Here is a 13,941-nt window from a genome sequence, read left to right on the forward strand (position 1 = left end):
TGCCAGCAGCACATGGGAGCGGCAGTGGCAGAAGCGGGGCTGCTGGCAGACAGGGGACAGGGGACCGGGGGCCGTGGCGGGAGGGGTGGGCACGGCGCGGAGGATGGGATGAGCCCTGCCCCCGTGCCAACCGTAGCCTTGTGGCCACAGTTCCTTTAAAGGCGCATGAATTCACGCACTGGGCCCCTAGTCTATAATAATAAAATCATAATATGCATATCGACCAAATGGCCCAACAGCAGGACGACCATCCGGAGGACCACAGTATGACACGCATTGGCACCAGGCCAGTCAAGGTGGGTGCGATGCGATTGGTCAGGGGGCTGCTATTGCCCCATGATCGCCCAGCAGAGGGAGGCCCAGGCCACCGGTGAGCAGGGTGATGAATTGGGGAGGGGCTCCGCGATCACCCCAAAGAGGGAGGCCCAGGCAACCCTCTGAGGGGCAATCCATATGGGGAGGGGGAGGGGCAGGGGATCCTCAATTGATCAGCCCAGAGGGAGGCTCAGGGCACCAGCTGGCGGATTGATCAATGTAGGGGGGGCTCTGCAATCGCCCCAAAGAGGGAGGTCCAGGGCACCCTCTCTGGGGTGATGGATGGGGGGCTCCGCGGAACAAGGGAACTGGGGAACTGAGGGTTTGTGGCTGTGGACGTGGGCAGCCTCAGGACAAGGCGGGTGCGGGCAGGGGCGGGGGGGGTGGGGCTGCGAAGGCCTACCTTGCACGAATTGTGTGCACAGGGCCTCTAGTATGTACACAAAAGAAAATATTGACTGCGGCCACATTAACCTACACCAACCCTCCGGTCCCGCCCCCAGCGCCGGGCGCTGACCTCTGGATGACGTTCTTCTTCTTCTTGATGGCCTGCCGCAGCGGCTCCCGCAGCGTGACCTGGGAGAAATCCTGCAGGGCGGCGTAGACCGTGTGCCGAATGGCATGGTTGAACACGCTCTCCATCCTGCCCATCAGCACCTGCAGGCCCTTGATCATGGCGATCACCTGCGGGGACACGGGCTCTGGGGATGACGGCAGAGGCACACGCCGGCCTCTCCCAACCGCTGTGCTCCTGCTCGGATTTGTTTACTGGACGTGCTGCCTTGTTAAATAGATGAGACGTTCCTATTAGCTAATGACAAAAAGAAATTCTGCCCCAGCCAGTGTGGCTAGTTGTTTGGAACATCATCACATACACAACCGGCTGCCGGTTGTGTAGGAGGCAGACAGACAGGGGCAGTGGGAAGGACAGGCAGACAGTGGGTTTGATTCCCACTCAGGATTGATGATTCCTGGTCGATGTTTCTCTCTCTCTCTCTCCCTTCCTCTCTCTCAATCAAGAGAAATATATTAAAAAAAAAAAAAAGACAGGAAGCTGTAAGTGAAATGAACAACTTGTGTTCACCAAGACGCCTGAGGACAGAGGGAGCCCAGGTGCCCACCGCCCCAGGCACACGGCAGAGCCTGGGATCGGGGCTCCCAGTGGGGCAGAGGGAGGGACTTCGGGCTCTCAGGTGCCAGGTGACTTCCTGTCCCCCTGGATCTGCCCCGGGGGAGTTGTCGGCAGAGCTCAGTAACCAGGCCCATTTTATTCTGTTTTGACAACTGCGACAGATGCAAAAGGGCTGCCCCACAGAGAAGCAATGACAGATGTAGGTGGTTCATTCCCGTTTTCCTCTCCTTTGAAAAGGGAGCCCACATGAGCCAGTGGCGATGGCGGCAGAGACAACAGACAGACGCACCTCCACGAGGGCGAACTTCTCCTCGCTGGTGTAGTTGTAGCGCGTGGCCCGCTCATACTCCTCAGCGTTGTCGGGGCAGTCCTTGTTGGAGTACTTGTCCGTCGGGTGCACGAGTTTCCACGAATACTATTTAGAGAGACAGGGGCACAGACTGCAGTGCTCAGCTGCCGGTTGTGTAGGAGGCAGACAGACAGGGTCAGTGGGAAGGACAGGCAGACAGACACGGGCAGTGGGAAGGACAGGCAGACAGACACGGGCAGTGGGAAGGACAGGCAGACAGACACGGGCAGTGGGAAGGACAAGCCAGGAATGGAAGGTCACCGGGGCGGAAAGCAATGGGCAGGATTGGGGCGTACAAGGGGCAGCTGGTCGATGTTTCACTATCACATCGATGTCTCTCTCTCTCTCTCCCTTCCTCTCTCTGAAATCAATAAAAATATCTTTTTAAAAATATCGTAACGTTACAATTTAAAGACTATCAATGCCAACAGATGAGGCCATTGATTTGTAACACAGGTGCATGAAACGTATGTTGAATTGTCTTCCATTTAAAATGACATATAACCTTATTTCTGGCCCCAAAATAAAAAGCCAATTTGTTCTTGATCCAAGAACCAAAGTTAATGCAGAAAAAATATCATTGATTCCATATCTTGATGAGTCTGGGGGGGTGGGGAGGGGAGGGCGCTCTCCAGGTTCCCGGTGTTCCCGCCTCCTGGCAAGCGAGCGAGGGCGCCTACCACTTCCATCACGTGCGCGCTCCACTGGGACAGCAGCTGCAGGCCCTGCAGCGCCAGGTCGAAGAGCTTCCGGTACTCGGCGTCTGTCTTCTGGGCCTCCTGGCGGCCGGAGCCTGTGACAACCTGGAGCATCAAGGAGCATCGAGAAGTCGCCCCACATGTAGAAAGCTGGCCGAGTCTCCCCCGTCCCATCAAACCCGCTCTAGGAACCCACCCCAAGGGCCCTGGCCCAGAAATGTGACATGATGGGGCACACGATCCATCTGGGCCCTGGCCAGTGCCACTAGTGGTTAGAGCCTCAGCCTGAGCACTGAAGGGTCCAGGGCCCTTCCCTGCTGTCCTAACCCCTTAAGTCTGCAGTTCACTGATGAAGAGGGCACCTGCTAAACCCTACACCCCACAGCCCCTCCTGGCCGCTCTCTCCACCTGTGATCTCGTGTGTGACCCCAGGGCCATGTGCCCTGCAGGACTGTGAGTGGTAAACCTAGTTTTTTCTAAGCTGCGTGACGGCTGTAGCTGAGGTGGGTCCTGCATTCGCAGTAAGGCCCCCAGGGCTGGCCTGCCGACCTCGCTGTTGCTGTAGCGTGCCAGCTCGGAGATGAAGCGCATGTGGTCCTCTCGGATCTGGATCATCTGCTCACAGATGTTGTACTGGGGGCTGCTGCTGGAAGACGTGCACGTCCACCTGCGGGAGGGAGCGGGTCACCGGAGGGTGTTTGTAAAAAGTCATCGAAATTTCTCCTTCGTCACCAAACTGCTTCCTGACAGCGATGCCAAGGGCAGCACAGGGAACATGGTCAGTCACGCTGTGGTAACTGTGTGTGGTGCCAGGCGGGTGCTGGACATATCAGGGGGACCCCTTTGTGAAGTATATGATTAGGTCACCACCATGCTGCACCCCGGAAAACAGCGCAAAGTCATACTGAATGTCAACTGTGATGGAAAGATCAAATTAGCCCTGGCCAGTGTGCATCAATGGTCAGAGCATCGGCCTGCATACCAAACGGTTGTGGGTTCAATTCCTGGTCAAGGGTACGTACTTAGGTTGCAGGTTAAAGCCCAGGTCCGATTGGGGAGCATTCAAGAGGTAACCAATTGATGTGTCTATCTCACATAGGTCTCTCTCTCTCTCTCTCTCTCTCTTTCTAACTCTCCTTCCATCCGTCCCTGCAATGGAAAACATATCCTGTCTAGGTTGTGGGTTTGATCCTCAGTTGGTTTATGTAGGGGAGGCAGCCAATAGATGTTTTTCTCTCACGTCGATGTTTCTGTCTATCTCTCCCTCTCTCTTAAAAAAAACAAACACAAAACAACGACAATAGGAACATCTCAGAACATTCTAATTGGTCAGCTCACGCTCGTACCGAGATTTGTTCTCCTCGTAGTGGGCGCTGGTCTTGATGTATCTTGCGAGTTCTATCTGCATGTCACCGAACAGTGGGACCACCTGGAGCTGCTGTATTCAAAGAAAAAAAATAGGGTCATCATGTCTGTTTAGTGACCAAATGTATAATTACGTGAATGAATAGCCGTTAGTTATTGTTGGTTAAAAGCATTCTCTGAAAATCATTTAGTGCAAAAAAAGTGGTGAACACTTTTTGTTCTACATTCACTTCAAGAACAAAATACAAGTACCAACATTCATGAAATTATTTAAGCCATTTTAAATATGGAAATTAACCTGACTTTGGCTAGATCTATGGTCATAAAAAATTCAACTGCATTTCTACATACTAGCAACAACTAGAAAATGAAAATTTAAAGAATTTGCAAAAGCATCCAAAAATAAAAAGATTATGTATGAATACATTAAACAAAATATAGACAATACCTCTAAGCAAAAATACCATCAAAAATTCCAGAGAACATTTTAAAGTTTTAAGTGAATGGAGAAATATATCAGGTTCACGTATTGGAAGACTTGGTAATTTAATAAAGTCCATTCTCCCTAAATGAATCTATACATGCAATGGAATCCCAAACAATATTCCAAGAGGAAGGTGTTTTACGAGTGGTGAGCATGTGTGGCGATCACAAGCCAGTTCTAAAATGCATTTTGAAAGGTGAAGGGATGATACGCACGACAGTCTTGAAGAACATAACCGAAGACTTCCTGGTGAGCAGACCTACTCTACTGGGAAGCCACAGCCACTAGGACAGTGTGGCCTTGGAGCATGGATGGAGACCAGTGGGGCAGGACAGAGGACCTAAGACAGAGCCACAGACAGACACCTGGTTTATGCCCCACGAAACACAGGACAATGTGGGAAAAGATGCTCTCTGCAATGAAAGGACAGGTCAGCTAGATATCCACATGGAGGAAAAATCCAAGAACGTCAAGCCCGAGCCCTGGCCAGTGTGGCTCAGTTGGTCGAGCGTGGTTCCATGCACAAAAGGGTCGCAGGTTCGATTCCCAGCAGGGCACATGCCTGGGTTGCAGGCTCGATCCCCAGTAGAGGGTGATCTGGAGGCAGCCAATCGATGATTCTCTCTCATCATTGATGTTTCTATCTCTCTCTCCCTCTCCCTTCTTCTCTCTCTAAAATCAATAAAGATATTAAAAGAATCACAATGAGCCCTAGCTGGTTTGGTTCGGTGGATAGAGCATCGGCCTGTGTACTGAATGGTCCCAGGTTCGATTCCAGTCAAGGGCACTGGGTTGCGGGCTTGATCCCCAGTAGGGGGCCTGCAGGATGCAGCCGATCCATGATTCTCTCTCATCATTGATGTTTCTATCACTCCCTTCTCCCTTCCTCTCTGAAATCAATAAACATACATTATTTTTTAAAATATCACAAAGAGAGAGAGAGAAAGAGAGGGAGAGAGAAGAATGCCAACCCCTACCTCATGCCATACAGAGACCAGTTCTAAGGGAAACCATAGGTCTAGATGGAAAAGGAGCAGTGATGTGTCCAAAAGCTAACACAAGAAAATCACATGAGCCTGCTGTATGGAAACATCCGCTAAAGTAGACATTAAAGTTTTAAAAAAATCACAAAGAGAGAGAGAGAAAGAGAGGGAGAGAGAAGAATGCCAACCCCTACCTCATGCCATACAGAGACCAGTTCTAAGGGAAACCATAGGTCTAGATGGAAAAGGAGCAGTGATGTGTCCAAAAGCTAACACAAGAAAATCACATGAGCCTGCTGTATGGAAACATCCGCTAAAGTAGACATTAAAGATGGACACACTGGATAACAATAAAATGAAGAACCTCTATTCATGAAATGACACCTTTAGGAAAGTGCAAGGAGAGCCACGTAGGGGAATGGCTGCATTTTGGGGCACATGCACCTAGAATACGTGCAGAAACAACCGAACAGGGAAAACCAAGAAATGTCGAGTGACGTTTCATGAAGCACACAAAGGGCTAAGGCATCAGAGGCCCAGAGAGCGCAACGACACGCCAACCTTCAGACTGTCCCCCTTCCAAGGGGCTGGCGAGGGAGTGGAACAAGGGGAACGCTCACTCATTGCAAAGCAGCGCAGGCCCATGGAAAACTGTTAGGCTGTATCCACAAACACTGGAAACCTTTATGCTCATGACTCCAGTCCCATCCCTGGGTTCACGTCCAACAGAAATGTGCAGATGTCCCTAAATCTGAGCAGCCCCGTTCACACCGGCGAGAACCCAGAAACCACCACATGCTCATCACGACAGAATGGATCAACAGACGCTGGTGTGACCATCCGATGGCGACCCCACGATGAAGCTTAAGGACTGCTGCTGTGGGCACCCACAGGGACAAGTGTAACTGAGTGACCAGCCAGACAAGGGACGCAGGGCGTGGTCCCCTTCATTCGAGACCACAGCCCGGCAGAGCCTGTGTGGGGAGGCGGGGAGGGAGCAGGCACAATGTCCCAGGACCCGTCACGGTCTCACGTCTATAGAAATGTCACTCACTCACCTTGAAAAACTTGTCAATTTTGGACAAGTTTATTCTTTTCTTGGCGTCTAGTTTATAGATGTTGCTGACACTCCCATCCATCAAGTACAGACCAAATCCCATGACCTGAAAAAGCACAAAGTGGCATAGAAAGCTCAGACCCACAAGGTTAATTGCCCACAAGCACCTACAGAAATGACACTTCACTCTTTCTCCAGAAAAGGCATTTTAGCCCTGGCCCAGTGACTGAGCGTCGACCTAGGAACCAGGTCACGGTTCCATTCCCGGTCAGGGCACATGCCCAGGTTGCAGGCTCGATCCCCAGCAGGGGGCGTGCAGGAGGCAGCATCAATGGTCCTCTCTCATGATTGATGTTTCTATCCCTCTCTCCCTCTTCCTTCCTCTCTGAAATCAATAAAAACATATATATTTTTAAAAAGAGGTTGACGAAAGGATCGCAGACAAAGCACAGCCTGTTGGCCAGGCCCTGGCTGTCCCCCCGCCTGTGTCCCTCCCTCAGCGGGGCCCTCAACAGCCATCCCCACCCGCGTACTTTGAGAAGCATGTGTTTCTCGCTGGGCGTCAAGTACATCCTGTTCTCGTAGTAATCCACGCACAGGTTCACGATGTCCGCTAGGAGCTCTTCGTAGCCAGAGATGACTTCAAGCTGTTGCTGCAGAGACTGGAAGAGGGGAGCCGCATGCCACCACCTGCTCCAGGTCCTCTGTCCCTGGAACCCCAGCCATGCACCCCATCAGCCAGAGCAGGAGAGCTTGAGCCTCACCTGTGTGATCTTGTTGTGGTTGGCCAGGAACATGGACAGGTTCTGCGACTCCTGGATGGACTGCGGGTCTGCCATTTTCCGTAGAAACTGAGCAGCCCTTTGTAAGCAGGAAAAAAAGAAAACAGGTCATCAACTAACATGCTTCATGATTTAAAAAAAGAAGAAGAGCCCAGCTGGGGCGGCTCCGTGGTTGAGGGTGGACCCATGAACCAGGAGGTCATGGTTGGATTCCCGGTCAGGGCACAGGCCCGGGTTGTGGGCTCGATCCCCAGTCGGGGGCGTGCAGGAGGAAGCGGATCAATGATGCACCCCATCTGATGTCAATTTCATTTTAAAGACACAGCAGCAGACGTATGATTTCAGAGGCAATGTAACTACAGCCCATTCACATGCAAAGTAAAAACTCTTCCAATTGAATTTTATAGCTCGGATTCCTTGTGTGGCAAGAGGCAACATCAGCCAGCATCCTGTCATCTTGTTCTAACCAGTCATGCCTTCAGCAGGACTGGGGACAGACTCTAGAGAAAGTCTGTCCGTAGACAGCTGGCTCTGCCCTGACTGCCCACCCCCGCTCCCTGCCACCAGCCACCCACACAGTGTTCCAGAAGCACACGCCACGCCATGCCCGCCTTTTCCAATGATCTTCTCCGCATTCAAAGAGAAAACCGCCCGGAGGAGAGCGGGTCTGGGAAACCAGGAAGCTCCACGTGACCTCACTGTACCATTCCACAGGGCCAGCTCCGCCCACTGCTGGGCACCATCACCTGACCGGGCCATCCTGAGCAGAGAGTGACTAGGGGTGGCACCCTCAGGCTGCAGAGCCCACCTGCCCCTCACCAACACGCTCACGGAGCCCAACGCCCTTGCAGTGACCCCAAGGCTCTGTGAGGAGGAAATGGTCTTGTGTGCTTCTGCCGCCCAAGGGTGCTGAACGCGCAACAAACATGTGAGTCAAGGGCACATACCTACCTTGGTTCCAGGCAAAATCCCAGGCCCTGGTCAGGGAGCATGCAGGAGACAACCAATCGATGTGTCTCTCTCACATCCATGTTTCTCTCTCTCCCCTCTCCCTTTCACTCTCTCTAAAAATCAATGGAAAAATAGATTCAGGCGAGGATTAACAAACAACATCATCAAAACAGGCCTGAGCCTGGCCAGTAACCACTGCCAGCCAGCTGCAGTAACTTCTGCACACCCACGGTGTGCAGGAAGCACAGCGCACCGGGTACTCCCAGGCGCTCTCCACGGGGGCTCAGGCACAGCGCTAGGCTCACCTCTTGTAGGCCGAGTGGTCGTTCTTCACGCTGCACTTCATGTTCTTCAGCTCGTCCAGCACTGCGAACATGTTGATGAACTTGCCCAGCGTGACCAGGTAGGCCTCCGACACGAAGTCCTTCCTCCGTTCCGCGTGGCACAGGCGCCGCACCTCCCCACAAAAACGCTCGATGGCATTTCTCTGAGCACGGAAAGATGGGGTTCAGGAAAGTCCCTGCCAACGCAGGGACAGCTCCACATCTGGCTATAACTACAGTGTCCAGACCCACTCATCAAACACCCACCCACCCTGGAGGCGCGCTCAGTGGTTAGCACGTTGGCCTGCATACTGGAGGGCCGTGGGTTCCATTCCTGGTCAAGGGCATGTACCTGGGTTACAGGTTCAAAACCCACCCCCAGTTGGGACCCGTGTGGGAGTCAACCCATCAATGTTTCTCTCTCACATCAATGTTTCTCTCTCTTTCTTCCCACCCCCTCCCTTCCACTCTCTCTAAAAATAAATGAGAAAAATACCCTCGGGTGAAGATTAACCAAAAAATTAAAATTAAAAAAAATGAAGTCCTCTCCCTGCGGCCACTTTTCCTAACCAAGGAGCCAGAAGAAGCTTAGGTGAGGACCGCCTGAGCAAGCAATGAGGGTGAGTTTGAGAAAGAAAACACCTGAAAAACGGGATGAATATAAAGTATAAATTGGCAGAAAGACAAAAGTACTTGGAACTGAGAAAGCAGTCTTTATACCCTCGTCAATTTGGCTCAGTGGATAGAACATGGGCCTGCGTACTAAAGGGTCCCAGATTCAATTCCCAGTCAGGGAACATGCCCAGGTTGCACGCTTGATCGCCAGTGTGGGGCAGGCAGGAGGCAGCCGATCAATGATTCTCTCTCATCATTGGTTTCTTTCTCCCTCTCCCTCTCCCTTTCTCTCTGAAATCAATAAAAATATATTTTTAAGTAAATAAAATACAGAATTCTGCATCCCTCTCTCAAAACGAAAAATAAATAATGTGTCTCCGTGAAGAAAACACAAATTGGCACTCAAGGAGAGAAGTGAAACAAAAGTGTTTATTCTGACAGAGCAGGCAATGCTTTCACCTGTCCGAGGCTCAGTTCCCTTTGTCTCTGAAGCATCTGGTTGCTTTAATTCACACGCAGGTGCTGTACTGAGTTCCTGGGGACAGTGACAGTGGCACTGTCCTAACCTCTGCACCAAACCCTAGGATCATTCTGCTGTCTTACCTGGAAGTACATAAAATTCATCAGTTTTGTGACCTCAGGCTCAAGGACCTCCACGGTTTTCTCATAAATTTCCACTCTGTTAGGCTGCTCATTACATTTCACCTGGGAATAAACAGGTATGACATAAAGAAAGGCTTCAACCAGCTAGAAATGAGGGAGGGAAGGCGCTGCTAGCGCTGGGGGTCCCTGACTTCTGATGGGTAGAATTCCGGTGGGGCTGGGCTGTGCAGGTTGGGGTGTGGTCTTGCTGAGCTGGGCGGAGGTCACGAGGGGCGTGGCCTGGCTGGGTGGGGCAGAACAGCAGGGTACCTGTGGGATGGCCCGAGAGCAGCTCCTCCAGGTATATAGCATGACAGCGTACTCCTGGCCCTCTTCCAGCATCTCGTTCTGCAAGGGGGCGCATGGCAAATGTAAGGCACGCAGGGGAGCATCCCTAGCAAAGGAGATGCCACATCGCTAACAACTACAGGGATCACCTATCCCGACTGCCTTTGACAGACAAGCACCAGGACCTGCCTGCTGAGTAAGAGACAGCTGTGAGGAGGCTGGTGTCACTCATGCAGTGGTGCGGCCATGACGACCACACCGCTCCTCCCATACACCCAAAGGTCACGGGTTCTATTCCCAGTCAGGGCACATACCCAGGTTGTGCGTTGGATCCCCGGCCAGGGAGTCTAAGAGAGGCAGTCAGTTCATCATGTGACTCTCTCATCTCTCTCTCTCTCTCTCTCTCTCTAAAAATCAATGAATATGTCATCATGTGAGGATAAAAAAAGTTACATTGTGGACATTTACAAAATGTGAAGTCATAAAATACACAATTATAACAATGCACTTCATTTAGACCATCTGTATCACAAGGGGGTGCATGTGTGCAGGTACATGAGAGAGAGAAAATGGACTTCCTCAAAATTCTCTCTGGGCTGTCGATGATAAATTTTCAGAAAGATCAGGTATCTATACTAATAAAAGGGTAATATGCTAATTAGACCAGGAGACCTTCCAGATATAGCCATCGTGGTGGGGCCAAGGCAGAGGCAGTTAGGGGCAATTAGGCCAGGAGGAGGGGGTAGTTGGGGGCGAGCAGGTCAGCCTGGGAGGGCAGTTGGGGGCGGACAAAGCCATGGTGGCGGGGCCGAGGCAGAAGCGGTTAGGGGCGATCAGGCCAGGAGGGGAGGGCAGTTGGAGGTGATCAGGCCAGCAGTGGGGGGCAGTTGGGGGTGAGAAGGCCGGCAGGGGGGGGGCCGTTGGGGGTGAGAAGGCCGGCAAGGGGGGCAGTTGGGGGCGAGCAGGCTGACAGGCAGAGTGGTTAGGGGCGATCGGGCAGGCAGGCGAGCAGTTAGGAACCAGTGGTTCCGGATTGTGATAGGGATGTCTGGCAGTCAGACATCTCCGGAGCGGTCCCAGATTGGAGAGGGTGCAGGCAGGGCTGAGGGACATCCCCCCCACACACACATTTTGTGCACCGGGTCACTGGGTGTTTTATAATAAGAAAAACAAAGGCTTTTTAAAAAACGAACAAGGCATTTCATTCACTCTTCTCTTCTTCCCCAGCAGGCACCCTTTCAGGATGATAGAAAAAAGGGGACACCTGCCACTCAGATGTGCCATCACCCCAGTTGAAAATTAATACACGGGGGGTGGGGGTGGGGGATTACCATGCCAGAATGGACCGTTGCTTGTTCAATGTATCTTGCAATACCGGTGACAAATGCATTTCTGTCTTCAAAGTTCGTGTTGAAATTTGGCTGAAAGGAAGAGAAAGACCATCACATGGAGGCCCGCATCTCAGGAGGTCAGCGGCACAGGCGGTCTGCGTGCGGCCACCGGCACCCACCTGGTAGAGCAGGGAGGATGGTGGGGGCTCAATGCAGGGCTGCTGGTCGGGCAGAGGCAGCTCTTCCAGGAGGTCCACGTTGGACAGCGCGTCCTCCAGTGTCACCTGGGCCGCCATCCTGGCCTAGAACACAACACGAAGCAACCTGTGCTGTGTGGATGGAAGGGCAGGGCCCTGGCTCTCCTGGTCAGGGCTCACCAGCAAGGGCATCACCATGCAGCCGTGCTGGCCTCCAGGAGTGGCACGATGCGGGCACATGGGCCACCTCACATGGCTTCACTTCCTGGCCCCTTTCCCACCTTGGGCCACTGTCTTTAGGGGCTCTTCGGTGGGAGGGTTGGACATTCCTGCACACAGGTTACACACTGGGACTCCCAGCACAGGGTCAGCCGACAGCGACTGCTAAGAGGAGGGTTGGGGTGAAGGTGCCACAGGGAGGGGACTGTCAGCAGAGCACAGCCCCAAGGCTGCGTGGAGCAGCACAGACGCAGAGCTGGATGTTATCGCAGCAGGTCTGCCATCTCCAGGGAAAGGACTCGGCAACTGCAGCCTGCCCCCCGCTGAGTGCTTCTCCGGCCCCAGCGGGACCCCGGAGCAGCTCTGTTTATGGCGGCTTACTTAGGTGGCTGTGACTGATCAGATCCCTGGCCGCTGGCAGTGCTCAGTGTGGATGCATCTAACAAGAGGCGGCAAACCACCCCAAGCAGACACTGAGACAGAAAGGAGAAGGAAGCCCGCAGGAGCAGGAGCCTGCAACCATTCTCGCCGCTGATGGTGAATCAGCAGGAGCCCAGGCACGGAACCCAGCGGGACCACAGGGACCTCACTGGCACTCACAGAACACTCCGGACAAGTGCCGATCAGTTCCGCATGCTTCCAACTTAAAATGTAGCAAATAATTTTCAATCTACTGGTATTTTGTGGGGAAAATACAGCGTTTTTCCTTTCATTACCAACTTCCTCCTACCATCACAACTTCCTGTTCCACACACTGCGCAGTGAGAGCAGTGCCCCTGGACCCGGCCAATGCCCTGCAGAGCCAGCGCGGAGCCCAGTGTGCATGCAAGGAGCCTCCAAGCGGGCAGCCTCCTGGTTCACAGGTCGACGCTCAACCACTGAGCCACACCAGCCCGGCCGGGCGCTCTCTAGAACACACCTCACATGGCGGTCCCATCTTAGAGAGCACCTACCCACCGACCTCCCAGCACGCGGCCTGTGCAGTGCTGACTTCTCTAGAAGCTGGTGTGGGTGAAGCCAGATCAAAAGCCAGGACAGAGACAGTCACACAGCGAGAGGGCAGAGGGAACCCGGCCCACAGGGGATCCCACAAATGGGTGCGCCCGGAGTGGTGCCCGAGCAAGCCGGTGCCTTCCCAGAACACGCCATCGTGGAAAGATCTCCAAGATCTGGGCGTGAGCCAGGATGACCAAGTGAAAAGGCATGAGGACATGCGCACCATAACCTCGTTACCAAAATAACACACGAAAATGAAACTACTGGTATGTGTGCGCAGAACAGGCGTGACGGCGCTCCTGAAGGGATTCTGCTGAGGTTCTGTCCTGTTTACATTTTCTGATGAGCTGGAGTTCTCAAGTTTTTCTCATAACTTAAAAATAGGATTTGAATCTTTCAGGTTGCAACCTAGAGACACACTTTTCTGACCTGTATGTCTGTACCCTCAGCGGCAAAATGGAAGAGTCCTGAATGCATGGTGTTCCTCGAACTAAGCCAGACCGAAGACCAAATAGGACATTCAAAACGGTAGGAATGGGGAACAGCTCAGCGGTTGCCTGAGTTAGAAACGGGGGCGGGGATGCCAACGAAGAGACAGCAGGAAGGAACTTGGGGTGATGGCGCTGTTCTGCATTTTGATGTTGGGCTGGTCACATGACTACGCATTTGTCAAAACTCGCTGAAATGTACACCCAAAAGTGAGTTTGACTATATGTAAATTTTTTTAATTTAAATAAACACACACACACACACACACACACAACACTTGGGGAGTGAATTTCCTTCAGCGAGCGGTCTGTCAGCACAAACAGATGCGTGAGCTCAGGAAGCGTTCCCCACCGCAACTCCCCCAGTCTCGGCACGACCGGAGCTGAGGCCAACACCCCCTCACCCCGCCCCAGCCCCGGGGGGGGAGAGGTGGACTCCTGCTAACGTAGACCCGCCCGGGTCCACGTGACTGGGCTCCGTCCGTGCCTGCAGATCTGCTCTCCACACCGAAGCCACTAACGACCTGCAGACACGGGGGCCCCTTCCCGGGCCCCGAGCCCGGGGGGGCCCCGCCGGCCCGGGGGGGGGGGGGGGGCGGGCGACGAGTGGCCAAGACCAGCGACCTGAGCTCCAGTATCTGCGGCTCCAATCACGGATCCATCAGGCAGTCGCGTTAGGAAATGGGCCAGACACGCCACCGGGCTCGCGAGGCCGCAGCGAGACTC

At 53.2% G+C, this 13,941-nt stretch overlaps 1 protein-coding gene across 1 annotated transcript in view; it reads right to left on the reverse strand.

Moving 5' to 3' along the window:
- LOC102243192 (cytoplasmic FMR1-interacting protein 1) overlaps nucleotides 1–11,823 on the reverse strand; it is a 26,818-nt gene extending 14,995 nt beyond the window's left edge. Inside the window, 13 exon segments of the mRNA XM_005871601.2 lie at nucleotides 833–999; nucleotides 1,737–1,862; nucleotides 2,477–2,599; nucleotides 3,044–3,161; nucleotides 3,841–3,932; nucleotides 6,385–6,489; nucleotides 6,917–7,045; nucleotides 7,148–7,244; nucleotides 8,422–8,603; nucleotides 9,658–9,759; nucleotides 9,967–10,044; nucleotides 11,316–11,405; nucleotides 11,495–11,823. Coding sequence (XP_005871663.1) covers nucleotides 833–999; nucleotides 1,737–1,862; nucleotides 2,477–2,599; nucleotides 3,044–3,161; nucleotides 3,841–3,932; nucleotides 6,385–6,489; nucleotides 6,917–7,045; nucleotides 7,148–7,244; nucleotides 8,422–8,603; nucleotides 9,658–9,759; nucleotides 9,967–10,044; nucleotides 11,316–11,405; nucleotides 11,495–11,611 — 1,526 coding nt within the window. The 5' untranslated portion in view covers nucleotides 11,612–11,823.
- Between the last annotated feature and the right edge of the window lie 2,118 nt (nucleotides 11,824–13,941).

Source organism: Myotis brandtii, unplaced genomic scaffold (assembly GCF_000412655.1).
Source record: "Myotis brandtii unplaced genomic scaffold, ASM41265v1 scaffold3495, whole genome shotgun sequence".
NCBI classification, from domain to species: domain Eukaryota; kingdom Metazoa; phylum Chordata; class Mammalia; order Chiroptera; family Vespertilionidae; genus Myotis; species Myotis brandtii.